The sequence below is a fragment of the Oncorhynchus nerka genome, linkage group LG27 (genome assembly GCF_034236695.1).
Source record: "Oncorhynchus nerka isolate Pitt River linkage group LG27, Oner_Uvic_2.0, whole genome shotgun sequence".
In the NCBI taxonomy this organism is placed as follows: domain Eukaryota; kingdom Metazoa; phylum Chordata; class Actinopteri; order Salmoniformes; family Salmonidae; genus Oncorhynchus; species Oncorhynchus nerka.
The window spans coordinates 63,280,312-63,296,297 of NC_088422.1; the positions used below are offsets into that span (position 1 = coordinate 63,280,312).

The window sequence follows — 15,986 nt, forward strand, 5'->3', positions numbered from 1 at the left end:
GTTGTTCAGCTCTGCTGCTGCTACGTACTATCTCTCCTTGCTTTGCCCATCGCCTTGTATCATGCTATACTGCACAGTCTGTCAGTCTGCTAGCCCTGTTTATCTGCTAATGCTGCACCTGGTTACCACTGCTGCAGCAAGCTGCTCTTCTTGTGTTTTCTACATCGTTACTGTCAGTCAATATCATTGGGTAGATGCCAACCTGACAGTCTATTTATAGCAGTAGAATAACAGTTGGTAACCCTCACTTACAGTAAGTATGTTGTGTTGGGGGGGGGGTAACAATAATGGGAATAATATATGCAACACCACAGTCTGTGTGTACGGTAAACACATTCTCGTTGCCCTTAAGAATTAGGACTCACCCTCCAAGAACCGCGTTAGGCTTTACAGCGTAATAAGAGCCCATCGGGACTTGCTTGGCACTCACAATGCGGTGCTCAAAGGGAGCAGGCAAGGGTGGGCAGTCATCTGGAAGAGAAGAGCACCGGAGCATGATTTATTATATGCTTGGTGGTATGGGTAATGATCTGTGGACTTATTGGAAGATTGACAGACCACGAGGAGCATATTTCATACTGCATTTCACCCAGTAACATAGCGCTGTGAAATCCATATTGTGATGAAAATGACATTGATATTGCACTTCTTACCTATGACCAATAGTTGTGCATCCAGGCCTGCCGCCTGTGCAGCTGCTGTAGGGTTTTTAACAACTAAAGAGGGAGTTGGCTGAGGGATAACTGGTTTTGCAGAGTATTTCACTGTCTCAGACTCTGGTTGAGGTGGAACAGGTTTGTGCTGCTCTGTGGCCGCCACCGGCTCAGGCTGGACCTGAGGGACAATCGTTGCGAACTCTGGTTTGGTGACCACATCCAGTGGGCTTGTTAGCGCACTGCTGCACGGGGTTGGTGGTGTTACAATGATAACAGGTTCCTGAGGACTGACTGCAGCCTTTGTAAAGTCCTCTTCAGGGAGAGGGTCATCCTTGGAAGGAAGAGAAACACTTTCAGGGGCTTGCTCCAGCGGTTGCTCCTCAGTGGTGGAGATAGGTGGCTGTGATACAGTGGGCCCTGGACCTTTTGGAACCTCGGTCTCCTTGACTTTGATGTACTGACTGTCTAACTCACTGCTCACCGAAATCATGGTCACATCAGGAGTCCTAGCAACAGAGTAACATTACAAAACAGTCAACGTTTGAACAATGCACAGACCTACACTTTTTCTTCATTAATGAAACAGAATATACATGTAACTAATGTAACTAATGAAACCAACCTGATTGCATTTTAGATTAGGGTGTGTTTATCAGTCACATGTACAGGGACACGGATGTAATTGCAGGGTACAGTGAAAATATTATGCAGGTCAAAATATAGATAGCCTATTTTTTTATTTGACCTTCATTTAACTAGGCAAGTCAGTTAAGAACAAATTCTTATTTTAAATGACGGCCTAGGAACAGTGGGTTAACTGCCTGTTCAGGGGCAGAATGACAGATTTGTACCTTGTCAGCGCGGGGATTTGAACTTGCAACCATGCGGTACTAGTCCAATGCTCTAACCACTAGGCTACCCCCCCCCCTATCACTCATATTGTTACTATGAGTAGTGAGATACTGATTCTCAGTACCCCCCATTCAAGTACCCCCCATTCTTGGAATGCCACTTAGAGTAGGCATGTAAAAATTGGCACCAACAGAAGGACCCTTTGATGTTCTTTATCCCCTTTAGCATGTACCTCGTGTTGCTCACCCTACTCCGAGTGAGAGCCCACTGCCACTTGAAACCCTTTCATTAGAGACATGAAAAGGCAGCAGTGGGTTTTAGCTTGAGGATCATTTATTAAATCCCCTGTGCTTTCACATTTCTAGCTGAAAGTGTACGTCAGTGATTGCAGGTGCTTTGTTAGATCTCTTTGATGACAATTGATGTCAAACTCAACAGATCCACCTGTTACGCTTTTCATAACCCTGTTGGGAGTAATGGTACGGCTATTTGTTGACAGCATCAACAAAAAGCACTTAATAACAAGAGAGATTGCACTTTGGATAACTGGCATTTTCTATTGGTTAAGAATCAGTGACAGCCTACCTCCTCAGCTCAGAGAGCACTTCGATGGTGACCTCCACCTGAGCTACGACCACATCAGGGGCAAAGGTCTGGACTCTGGTGGGCTCTCTGCTCTTTAAGGTGACCTCTTTGGGCTTGCGAGAGCCTTTACTACCCCAATCACTATTGGTAGATGGGAATATGGCCTCCTCGACTGCAGGGCCCTCTGTGAGAGCTTCTGATAACCTGCAGGGATCAGGCTCAGGAGGAGTTGGGACTTCCACTCCATGGTCTGCGGCCTTCGCTTCCTTTACAGGGAGCTCTACCGCCTTCTGGTCACCTGTGGGAGAACAGCAGCATATTTACCAAAAGGAATTAGCTCAAGTAATCACTCATTTGCTTATGGAATCCCCATCCACTCACATTAACTTTGCAGAAAATATCCAGGCAGTTGTCAGTAACTGGTCAACATTGACTGAAAGCACCTTAAAACGCATTTGATGTAAGAAATGGGATATACATTACCAGTCAAAAGTTCGGACACACCTACTCATTCAAGGGTTTCTCTTTATTTGTACTATTTTCTACCATTGTAGAACAATAGTGAAGACATCAACAGTATGAAATAACACATGTGGAATCATGTAGTAACCCCCAAAAAAGTGTTAAACAAATCAAAATATACTTGAGATTCTTCAAAGTAGCCACCCTTAGCCTTGATGACAGCTTTGCACACACTGTACAAATAATGTTTGATTGATTAATTGATCCAGGCTGTATTACAACTGGCCATGATTGGGAGTCCCAGAGGGCGGCGCACAATTGGTCAGCGTCGTCCGGGTTTGGCCGGTGTAGGCCGTCATTGTAAATAAGAATATCTTCTTAACTGACTTGCGTAGTTAAATAAAGGTTACATTTGAAAAAATTACATTAAATTGAAAAACATTAACTGAAAAATATGTATCAATGCCAACAGAGAACACAGAGACAAGTCCAGCTTACCTGTGGTGATTTGTAAGCCCTTTTCCTGGACCTGAGTCCCCTGGTCGCAAAGAGTGACTTTAGGCTTTACTCTGCTATCTTCTGATTTTGTTTTCTGAGGGAAGAGAACATCTTTCATATATATTGTTGCTTACTACTTCATCACAATCAGGTTTAACAATAAGAGCGTCTGCTAAATGACTTAAATGTAAATGTAAATTCTACCACCAATGTGGTATTGTTTGAACAAGATACACCACATATAGCAAACAGAATAAATAAAAAAGTTAAAAACTGAAATATCTTATCTAAATGTTTGTTCACATACACTCATCACCACATTGCCAATATGTCAGGCATGGAGTATGATTGAGGCATGGTCTTTTTTAGTATTAATGATGAACTGGTATGGCATATTTGAAATGACAACACATAACTGATAACAGATGCCTACTGGGCCGACTCAGCTGGACTCTGTTATTAGTTTACACTAAGCCATGAGTAACTGGGAGATGCCAACAGTGGATATGGCCTGGAAGTACACCGCAGGGTCATAGCATGGGAGGGCAAGAAGCAATGTTGTTGTGATCTGTGTTCGCACGGCATACCTTACTGGCTCTCATTATAGAGTCCATCTGTCTGCCTAACACTAAATGAAACTGCACTATCTCCACTAGAGGTCGACCGATTAATCAGAATGGCCGATTAATTATGGCTGAGTTCAAGTTTTCATGACAATCGGTAATCAGCATTTTTGGACACCGATTGTGGCCGATTACATTGTACTCCCTCCGCGAGGAGCCTGCGTGGCAGGCTGACTACCTGTTACGCGAGTGCAGCAAGAAGCCAAGGTAAGTTGCTAGCTAGCATTAAACTTATCTTATAAAAAACAATCAATCTTAACACAATCACTAATTAACTACACATGTTTGATGATATTACTAGTTTATCTAGCTTGTCTTGCGTTGCATATAATCGATGCGGTGCCTGTTAATTTATCATCAAATCACAGCCTACTTTGCCAAACGGGTGATGATTTAACAAGCGCATTCGCGAAAAAAGTGCTGTCGTTGCACCAATGTGTACCTAACCATAAACATCAATGCCTTTCTTTAAAATCAATACACAAGTATATACTTTAAACCTGCATATTTAGTTAATATTGCCAGCTAACATGAATTTCTTTTAACTAGGGAAATTGTGTCACTTCTCTTGCGTTCCGTGCAAGCAGTCAGGGTATATGCAGCAGTTTGGGCTGCCTGGCTTGTTGCGAAGTGTGTGAAGACCATTTCTTCATAACAAAGACCGTAATTATTTTGCCAGAATTGTACATAATTATGACATAACATTGAATATACATAATATATATTTAGACTTAGGGATGCCACCCGTTAGATAAAATACAGAAAGGTTCCGTATTTCATTGAAAGAATAAACGTTTTGTTTTCAAAATGATAGTTTCCGGATTTGACCATATTAATGACCTAAGGCTCTTCTGTGTGTTATTATGTTATAATTAAGTTTGATTTGATATAGCAGTTTGCCAGCAGCTCTTCGCTGTGCTTCAAGCATTGACCTGTTTATGACTTCAAGCCTATCAACTCCCGAGATTAGGCTGGTGTAACCGATATGAAATGGCTAGCTAGTTAGCGGGGTACGCACTAATAGCGTTTCAATCGGTGACATCACTCGCTCTGAGACCTTGAAGTAGTTGTTCCCTTTGCTCTGCAAGGGCCTCTGCTTTTGTGGAGCGATGAGTAACGATGCTTCGAGGGTGGCTGTTATCGATGTGTTCCTGGTTCGAGCCCATGTAGGGGCGAGGAGAGGGAAGGACACTATACTGTTACACTGGCAATACTATGGTGCTTATAAGAACATCCAATAGTCAAAAGGTTAATGAAATACAAATGGTATAGAGAGAAATAGTCCTATAATTCCTATAATAACTATAACCTAAAACTTCTTACCTGGGAATATTGAAGACTCGTGTTAAAAGGAACCACCAGCTTTCATATGTTCTCATGTTCTGAGCAAGGAACTTAAACGTTAGCTTTTTTAAATGGCAGATATTGCACTTTTACTTTCTTCTCCAACACTTTGTTTTTGCATTTTTTTAACCAAATTGAACATGTTTCATTATTTATTTGAGGCTAAATTGATTTTATTTTTGTATTATATTAAGTAAAAATAAAAGTGTTCTTTCAGTATTGTTGTAATTGTCATTATTACAAATTTAAAAATTAATCGGCCAATTAATCGGCAGCGGCTTTTTTTGGTCCTCCAGAAATCGGTATCGGCGTTGAAAAATCATAATCGGTCGACCTCTAGTCTCCACCCCAAAAATATCTACATTTCAATATATTAGTCAAATGTATTTTATAAAGCCCTTTATACATCAGCAGTCACGTTTTTTTTTCGTTTTTTTTTTTTTTTACAGCTACCGAGCCTCAAACCCTTAAGAGCAAGCAATGCTGAGGCAGAAGCACAGTGCTTAGTAGCCCTTGATCCTGACTCTCAGTTCCATTACATTACACATAAAAGTCATTGGACGAAGGCGTCTTCTGTAGGGGGGATTTTTTTCCGATCAGCAACCTTATCTTTCATATAATAATTTTCAAAAAACAGAAGTCAAATTTGTACACACCTTTAATAGCGTTAGGGTTCCAACTTATCCATATTATGTTACAGTGCTTGTTTTTACGGAAAACAGACGGAAGAGAGAGTGGACTACCTGTGCTAATTAGCTATCTGCATCTTCAAACAGCTGTGTGTAACCGGAAGACAGATGCCACAAATGTGTTGTCACTGAAAAATAACGTTGGCTGCAACGGTGTTAAAACAGTGAGTGTGTGTATGTTGAAGTGATGTGACAGTAGAAGAGTTATATTTCTAGAACTTTACCAAAGTAGACACTCGATTAACATTTAGATGGAGTACTGTATTTGTCTGTTTTGGCTTCCACAGCCAATTCACCCTTTAAACAGAACGTGTAAAGTCCTTGGACTAAGGACTCCAAGGAGTCCAATGTTGGGCTTTAGGAGTACTTGTGTGGCCATTAAGGCCATATTGTTTTACAAGGCGTATATTGGTGCTATTTCTGAGTGTTTAACACCTTTTCTGTCTTCGGAGTTTTGGGGGATTTGAATCTGGATTGGCTATCCCTGGCCTCAGATCAATTTAAGAACATATAGTGCATTGGTTTTAAACTCACTCAATTGACCTCAAAACCCACATGGCTAAATGTGAAAAACCCTGTTAACTCCTCCTTGATTGTTTTAATTCTTACTGAACCGCATAAATGTTTGTCGAGCGGGTTATTTACATATGATATCAGTGGTCATTGTCCCATAGTATGAATTAGAGATACGAAACAGCAAAATACTAATTCTCCTTTAATTAAGAACATAACTTTTTTTTTATGTTTCTCCTCAATGGTTTTTACATGACATGTTCTACTCTGATTTAGCCACTGTGTCCTGTATTCCTAACCATGAGTTGGCTCTAGAATATGTATTCCTCTGGCAGATAAACACGCCCCTGTTGAACAATTCAAAGATAGCTCAGAAGAAAACCAAGAGTTAGATCTATCTAAGCTCATTCAGGTGAGAAATCAGGCCTGGGTTGAAGCAAGTTAAACTGACTCTGTAGTGGATTGGCAATCTTTCAGACAATTAAGAAGCAGATACTATCTCGATTAAGAAAGCTAAGTCAACCTACTTCCTAAGCGGTGACCCTGCGGGTGATCCTTCTACATTTTGGAAAACAGTAAATGCACTGAAGCATACAAATTCCTCTTCATCCCTGCCTAAACAAGTTCTGTCTGACTCTGGCACCATATCTGAGAAGAATGGGATAAGTGATGCTTTTTAGTTTTATTTGAGAGAATTGGTGGTTTAACTGACCCTGGTCAGTCAATCAACTGCGCTTCCCTTTGCCAGCTTCTAGCTGACTGGACAGTTAACCCGTCAAATTCTAGTGCATCTCTGTTTTCATTTGAACAATTTACTATCTGTGATGTGCTACATGCCTTGTTTAAGTTTGATGTAAAACAAATCCACTGAGGCTGATATGCTTGATCCATTTTTGCTGCAGCTCTCTGCCCTCCTGAATAATTAACCCATATTTTTTACCTGCCTATTATATCTGGTACTATCCCCAAGGTTTGAAAGGCGGCCGATGTACTCCCCCTTCACAAAGGTGGAGACGCTTGTGACCTAAATAATTAAAATCGCCCTATTTCTAAACTTTCTTGTCTAGCTAAACAATTAGAATCCTTAATTCTCAGCTAAGATCTTTCTTATCTTTGAAATACATTCTAAATGTACATCAGTCAGTGCTATAACCTGGTCTAAAAACTATCTCTGCTGCAACCCTAGTTATAAATGTGGTTAACTGTATGGTTAAAAGGCAACATTGTTCTGCCCTCTTCATTGACCTGTCAAAGGCGTTTGATACTGTTGATCACTCACTGCTAATTCAAAGGCTTTCCTCAATTGGCCTAGACCAGGCTGCATGTAACTGGTTAATAAATTACTTGACAGATGGAACTCAAATGTGTATCTACTGATGATGTTAAATCAGGTTAACTGGATATTCCAAAAAGGTGTCCCACAGGGTTCTGGGCACTATATTGTTTACATGAACAATATTGATTTGTCTGTAAAAAAAAATTGCAACCTGCACTTGTATGGCGATGATACTGTTGTGTATGCTTCTCTACCAACTGAGCCACACAGGAGGATGGATGTTTTCTTGAGTGATGATTTAAGCATATGCACTTTTGATGGTGTCCATATTGATCGTGTTCCTGCTTACAAATATCTGGGCATCTGGATAGAGGAAAAGTTGTCTTTTAAAAAACTGTGATGAGTTAGTTAAGAAGCTGAGAATAAAAATGGACTTCTTCTATAGAAATAGGTCCTGGCTCTCGTTAAATAGTAGAAAGCAGATTATTCAGTCGACGTTGCTATCGGTCCTGGACTATGGCGACATCACCAGTATGAACGCAGCTGCCACTTCATTAAAGCAGCTAGATGCAGTTTATCATTACAGGCAACAGTTTTAGTACTCATCACTGCATTCTCTAACCAGAAAGTTGGTTGGCTCTTTGATGTCATGTAGGTTGATACATTGCTATGTTTTCATATATAAAGCCCTTTTACAAAAACTCCCACTGCAGCTAACATCATTACTAAACTTTAGACATACGAGTTACCACATCCGGTCTCCGGGATGGCTAACTCTGGAAATTCCTTTGGTCTCTACTGACTTAGGTAAATCAGCTTCTAGTGGAACAATCTTCTAAATGTACTTTACATTTAATATTAAAATGTACTTTACATTTCATATTTTGGTGCCTCTAGGCCCATTCTGAAAGCTGATTGAGGGGTTATTTATTGATGAATGTGTTTGTTTTCTTATGACCATGTTTTTCCTTTCTACTTGCATTTTGAAGTGTGTATTTTCTGTCATTTCGGTAGTGCTCATCTGTAAAAGAGACCGTGGTCTCAGTGGGACTCCCTGATCAAATAAAAAGGTTGAAATAAATAAATGAATAAATAAGAGATCATATTGAAAGACTATTCTATTTCCTAATTATATGTTCAAACGAATAGATGACCAGCATTTGGTTCCATCTGCCTTCTAATGGTTTGTTAGTAGGCTACTGTATGTGGTAGCAAACATTAGTATTTCATGTCAAGATTATCAAGACGCCAGTGATGAGAACCTAATTTTGATATGAATCAGAAAATAGATTCTTCATACATTATATGTAATCCAGATTCTTTACCCTAAATTGTCATGAGCTGGGGGGGGGGATACAGTCAGTGGGGAAAAATCCCTCGCACTTCAGTTTCACTTTGAACTTAATGCTAGCCAACAGCCTGATCTTGACAGTAACATTACTGAAACAGCTCACATTGTTTCCCAACAGCTGAACAAACATTCTAGAGACAGTCGGTGACACAGGTCGCCTGGTTAAGTGACATTGCACAAGGCTACTATAGTAGCAACACTTTGCACTGGGAATTTCAACTGACATTTTGCTGGAAAAATGTCCAACTTCAATTTACACTTCCTCATTATGTTAGGTCATGCCCTATGAAAATAGCAATGACCACTTATTGAGAGTTAACATTTAACAAAAGATGCTGTTACAGTAGTCAAATCACGACTATATTGAAATCCTTTCCCACAAGCCCAAAGCATGAATTAGTCATTTTCAAAAGAGAAATTGTTCCCTTTATTTTACACCACATCATTTGGTGAATTAAACAGGATGAACATTGCATATCCAATGCTGCAAATGAACTCATTTGAACTCATGTTCCCATTTGAATGAGAAAGTATTTAAAAAGTGTGAGAACTACACATAATGACAGTCCACTAAGTACATAATGCACTGCGTACTTTCCAAAGGTTAAATTAAGTGGGTAATGGCTCACAAAAATAACTGATTATAAAATGTTTAAACCATAACTCAAACATTGTCAAGCACCTAAGGACATCACATTTAGTTCTGAAATGGCAAAGATGTGCCAGCCCGCTTTAACATGAGCTCACTGACCTCCTCCTCCTCTTGGATGTACAGCAGGCCCTGTTTCCTCCAGGGTACGATGCCTTTCAAGATGAACTCCACTATCTTAGAGCTTCGGAAAACTTCCCCCACGTATCCCCAGAGCTTGTCCACGGCCGAAACCGAGCTCTCTATTCCTTCAATTTTCTCCCGTTGCCATTTACCCTCCTGCTGCAGGTTCTTCAGCAGTGTCACGGTCTCCCCACACATTACCCTGACCTCCGAGAACAAGGCTGGGTCCCCTCCACCTCCACGAGAGCCCCTGTCCCCTGCCTGGGGGTCCCGGTCTTTTCTGAGCTGGGCCAGGTCCTTCTCCAGCATCCCCATGCCCTGACACACCATATCCAGCCTCCTGAGGACCTCTGTCTGGCTACAGGCTATCTGCTCCACCTTCACCTCAAGCTGATTCAGCTTGACCTCCATGCCTCCCAGGCTGTTCAGCAGGCTGTTAGTTGGCTTTTTCATTGCTCCAGAAGGGGCCCCAGCATTGTCCAATTTACCCCCCTCGTACATCTTGGCAATGCAGGAGGCCAATGTCTCTGGTTTACTCATAGTTCCAAGAAATTCCACACAGAAGGGAACAAGTGTCAAGCGAGACAAAGGAAGCTGTGCTAATCCACCTTGCTCCAAGCTGAATTGGATCTATTTTAGTTCAAGCTCCCGAGGTGGTGTTGTTCCGCTCCCATACAGGCAGTCTCCCGGACCCTGTTGTCTGTATGTGCCAGAGACATGACACTACTTAAATAAACACCAACTCTTCGCTATCTTATCTTTCCACTTGTCTCCCCCCCCTCTACCTACCTCTCTGTCCCAACCTTTTTATATAGTAGCCCCCCCACTGCCAAAATTCCAATGGTCGCTTGACGTCACCAAAACATTTAAATTCAACCTCAGAAGATGCTGTTGACTGGTGGGCATGCAAGGAATGACCTTTTGAATATGGCCTTTCGCCAGTATTAAGAGAGAGATGTTGTGAACTTTGGAAAGGTTGTTGTTTTAAAATGTTGACCCATTGTCATGTTGCTTCCCCATTGGTATGTACAGGTTGTTTGTTTGTTTGCTGGTTGGTATATGTTTTAGTTTGTTTACTGGTGCTGATAGAGTAAAGTGAACCATTGGTGGATCTAAAGGTTCTGGTCCGCCCAGCACAGCTGCTCTGATTGGGTGACTGTCCCCCATCATCGCTCAAAGGAAAGTGACTTGACATTGGCTGACACTTCCCTTTAAAAATAAACCTCTGTAGACAGAGGAATGATGAAGTGCAAGCAGGAATCTAAGCAGTCGCCCTCTCCCTCTGGTCCATGGTAAGGGAGACTGGGGCCTCATGGGTTGGTTGTCACAGTGCATATCACTCTGAATCTAGAGGGTGCTGCGTAATTATAAAAACATTCTAAATGTATTAATTATTTGTCTAAACATAACATGTGTAAACATAGCAAGATTCAATAACAGACAAACTGAACAAGGTCAACAGACATGTGACTAACAGAAATGGAATAATGTGTCCCTGAACAAAGGGGGGGGGGGTCAAAATCCAAAGTAACAGTAACAGTCAGTATCTGGTGTGGCCACCAGCTGAATTAAGTACTGCAGTGCATCTCCTCCGCATGGACTGCACCAGATGTGCCTGTTCTTGCTGTGAGATGTTACCCCACTCTTCCAACAAGGCACCTGCAAGTTCCAGGACATTTCTGGGGGGGGGGGGGTCCAAGAGGTCCCAGACGTGCTCAATGGGATTGAGATCCGGGCTCTTCGCTGGCCATTGCCGAACACTGACATTCCTGTCTTGCAGGAAATCACGCACAGAACGAGCCGTGTGGCTGGTGGAATTGTCATGCTGGAGGGTCATGTCAGGATGTGCCTGCAGGAAGGGTACCACGAGGGAGGAGCATGTCTGCAATGACAACAAGCTCAGTCCGATGATGCTGTGAGACACCGCCCCAGACTATGATGAATCCTCCACCTCCATATCGATCCTGCTCCAGAGTACAGGTCTCGGTGTAATGCTCATTCCTTCGACGATAAACACGAATCCGACCATCACCCCTAGTGAGACAAAACTGCAACTTGTCAGTGAAGAGCACTTTTTGCCAGCTCTGTCTGGTCCAACGACGGTGGGTTTGTGCCCATAGGTGACGTTGTTGCCGGTGATGTCTGGTGAGGAGCTGCCTTACAACAGGCCTACAAATCCTCAGTCCAGCCTCTCTCAGCCTATTGCAGACAGTCTGAGCCCTGATGGAGGGATTGTGCATTCCTGGTGTACCTCAGGCAGTTGTTGTTGCCGTCCTGTACCTGTCCCGCAGGTGTGATGTTTGGATATACTGATCCCGTGCAGGTATTGTTACATGTGGTCTGCCACTGCGAGGACGATCAGCTGTCCGTCCTTTCTCCCTGTAGCACTGTCTTAGGTGTCTCGCAGTACGGACGTTGCAATTTATTGTCCTAGCCACATCTGCAGTCCTCATGCCTTCTTGCCGCATGCCTAAGGCACATTCACGCAGATGAGCAGGGACCCTGATCATCTTTCTTTTGATGTTTTTCAGAGTTAGTAGAAAGGCCTCTTTAGTGTCCTAAGTTTTCATAACAGTGACCTTAATTGCCTACCGTCTGTAAGCTGTTAGTGTCTTAATGACCGTTCCACAGGTGCATGTTCATTAATTGTTCATGGTTCAGTGAACAAGCATGGGAAACAGCATTTAAACCCTTTACAATAAAGTTCTGTGAAGTTACTATGATTTTTACGAATGATCTTTTAAGGACAGGGTCCTGAAAAAGGGACGTTTCTTTTTTTTACTGAGTTTGTGTTTTTCATTGGTAAAATAAAAAACATGTAAAGTATGTCTTGTTATTTTATAAAGGTTTTAATTCTGGGATTATACATCAAAAATATGTTTATAGAAAAGAGAAAAAGGAGAGCTATTCCAAACCTTTTTCTGAGTTGCTAGGTCAAGGCATGTGGTTACTAGCATTGGTCGGGTTGGTAGTCACTATCAACTCATTGTAACCATACTGTTCGGGGACATTATACTGGCAGTGACTGTTATGGTTTTCTTTTATCTCCTCCTCTAACGAGGAGGTGTAGCAAGGATTGGACCTAAATGCAGCATGGTAATTTTGATACATGTTTAATAAAGAAAGAACACGAACAATACAAAACAAGAAACGTAACGCGAAAACCTAAACAGCCTAATCTGGTGCAAACTAACACAGAGACGGGAACAATCACCCACGAAACACTGCCTAAATATGGTTCCCAATCAGAGACAACAATAAACACCTGCCTCTGATTGAGAACCACTTTAGGCAACCATAGACCTTTCTAGAAAACCCCACTATACTACAATCCCAATACCTACAAAAAAAACAAGACTAAACACACCACATAATAAACCCATGTCACACCCTGGCCTGACCAAAATAATAAAGAAAACACAAAATACTTAGACCAGGGCGTGACAGTGACACAATATATCCCAAGCTATTTTGTGCTGTTGCTATAAAAACCTAATTTCCCAGTAAACACAAACACCTTTGGCCAACATATCAAAATGTGTTGGGAATATGTAGTGTGGAGAGCGTTTGCAGATTGGGAAGACGTCACCGAGACATCAGAATAAAATGTTGATGCCTGACCAACGTATAAACGATGTAGAACTCTAGAATGTAGAATGTGAGACGTCTTGCCAATTAGCAAAATGTCTGAACTGCTTCTTCCCAATGCATCATGAATATCTGTTGGGCAGAGGAGTGGGAGTGTTGGCTCTTTTTTTCCCCCTCCCCAATTTCATGGTACACAATTGGTAGTTACAGTCTTGTCCCATCGCTATAACTCCCGTACGGATTCAGGAGAGGCGAAGTTCGAGAGCCGTGCGTCCTCCGAAACACGATCCAACCAAGCCATACAGCTTCTTGACACAATGCCCACTTAACCCGGAAGCCAGCTGCACCAGTGTGTCGGAGGAAACACTGTACACCTGGCAATTGTGTCAGCGTGCATTGTACCCAATCCAGCCACAGGAGTCGTAAGAGCACGATGGGACAATTGTGTGCCGCCCCATGGGTCTCCCGGTTGCCTGGACTCAAACCAGGATCTCTTGTGGCACAGCCTAGTGCCTTAAACCACTGTGCCACTCAGGAGACACCAAACACATATTTTTTATTACACACCCACACGTGTGCAAACATGCGCATACACACACAAATATACTCAAAATGTCATACGTTGTTCTTAAGGTATAAAATGCTGAATAGGAATATCGTTCTATAAAACAAAGCCATTTCTAAGACTGTGCTATATTGCGTAATTTCCTGTTAAAAATGAATAAGCTACTAGCAAACGTGACAACCCACCCCATACGACAACCAACCCTGCGATGGGGCTGGTTGTCACAAGTGGGCAAGGTGGGTTTGATTGCTTGTTGGAATAAGATATGTGAAGAAAAATAGTCCCTATTCCACCCAAGACATTTCTGTTAATGTTGAAAGGAGTCTTGTAAGATATAAGAGAGAGTAAAAACTGTGACATCCAACCCCGGTATCCCCTACTGTGTCCCCTACTGTCCCATTGGATGGGAATGTTTTCCTGGAACATCCTGACATTTTGTACTGCATGGGTCTTTCCCCATTTTCCAGTTATTGGTAAAGTATTCAGGTATTGTAAAGAGTGTTTGTTTTTTAACCTACTATTGAAAAGACAGTTCAATGACAAATGGACCTCAATGATGAAATCTCTGCTTTTCAATGATTCAACAAGCTAGACCTTACATTTGTTTAGGCTAACATGCCCAGCTGTTGACAAATGAGCTCTAGAAAACAATTAAAAACCAAAATTATCTAGGTAAATATGCGTTAAGGCCATTTCTGAGAAGACAAAAGCGTTGTCTAATAATTCAATTATCACACATTCTGGGGATATGTCTTCATCCCAGTGCTGTGAATAGTGATGCAATGATTTGATGAAATGATGGGTCCCTGTCTCCTGGTCCGGAGAGCAGAAGATAGCCCATAGAACCATCCATATGCAACTGTAACACCGCCAAGTAGTGGACGGAGTCCCTTAGGACCAGTCTAAATGGGCAGAATGTAAGCTGGGTGCTTTATTTATAAAGTCCTTCCCAATGAGAAAACAGGCTAGCTCTCTGCCTTGGGCCTACGCCAGGAACCATCCCACTAAAATGTAACCACATTATGCAATGGAGTGGCAATGGAAATCTCTGGTAGGATGCTGGCCCATCAAAGGAATGTGGCTCCGCTGTGGTTTTCCACAAGGGGGTTTGACTGGGGGGTGCGTCACAGCAGCTCTGAACAATCATAACAACTCCATTTACCACCCCATAACCCAGGGCAGGCAAGTTAGCTAGCGTCCTAGCATATCAGAAAGTAAGCGTTGGCAGTAGCATTGCTCATAAATGAATGTCTACTCCCCCAAAATGGGGCAGCCAGCTGCAATGAATAACAGGAAACAATAGATAATGAGAGGTGCGGTGGTGACATGGGATCAGGCCAGCGATGATAATGTGACCCAATACACATGGGTCATGGAGGGTGGGCCCGTAATACCAAGACCACAAAAACATTTCAAATATAGGCCGACTGTTGCCGGGAAGCAGGGCTGTGCAAAGACCTTTTGGTGGGTGTGTGTTGAAACAAAAAAAAAGGTCAACCCAGAAAAATCCGAACAATCAAGGTCATGGACTCGTTGAGCAATTATTAGGCTACTTTGGTTTAGTTACTGTATATAAAACCAATAGACAGTCAAATTTTAATGGGAAATTAAATGACACAAATAAATAAACCTTAGTCTGAAAAGTAATGTAATATTTCACCTATAATAACTCCGTCGTCATTTAGCACAGATCTATTACATTTATTGCTTTGCTTAACCCTTTACACTAGTGAAAACTGGTCTATATGGATAGGGGACACATTTTAATGTTTAACAAAATAACTAGAAAAAGCATATGCATGACCATGGTAGCAATTGAAAGAGTACACTTAGGATCTTATGGGGAAGTTATCAGACCAAATGTGAGGACACAATAATTCACCTGACTCAAGACTGAATCCAAACAACAAATGCTCAAAAGTTGCCCAATTAACGTGAGGGATTTCGAACGACAGTCAAGTTTAGAACGACTGTCAGTCAAAACCCATATAGCGTTGTGAAGCGGAGACCCTGAGCTCGGACGTCATGTATAGAATGTTACTGTACAGAAATTATACTTCCACCCAAAAGGGCACTTTGGAGACTGGAAGGGCAAATGGGCATGTTCTTTGCAAAGGTAGAGCCCTATCTGTGCACATGCCTGCCGGGAGGGACCATTAGACATCAAACACACGGACAGTTTCCCTCATTTGCACAGCTGCTGTGGTACCAC

General features: G+C 42.1%; 1 protein-coding gene across 3 annotated transcripts in view; it reads right to left on the reverse strand.

The window, feature by feature from the left end:
• LOC115112123 (myosin light chain kinase 3-like) overlaps positions 1-15,986 on the reverse strand; it is a 34,697-nt gene that overhangs the window by 10,949 nt on the left and 7,762 nt on the right. Inside the window, exons 1-6 of one of the 3 annotated variants that reach the window (XM_029638942.2) lie at positions 9,601-10,392; positions 3,054-3,147; positions 2,094-2,391; positions 1,138-1,162; positions 654-987; positions 366-471 (exon numbers count right to left, since the gene is read on the reverse strand). In XM_029638942.2, coding sequence (XP_029494802.1) covers positions 366-471; positions 654-987; positions 1,138-1,162; positions 2,094-2,391; positions 3,054-3,147; positions 9,601-10,161 — 1,418 coding nt within the window. In that variant the 5' untranslated portion in view covers positions 10,162-10,392. Of the gene's footprint in view, positions 1-365; positions 472-653; positions 1,163-2,093; positions 2,392-3,053; positions 3,148-9,600; positions 10,393-15,986 lie in introns of those variants that run through there. The other 2 variants (XM_029638941.2, XM_029638943.2) reach the window with 2 other exon arrangements.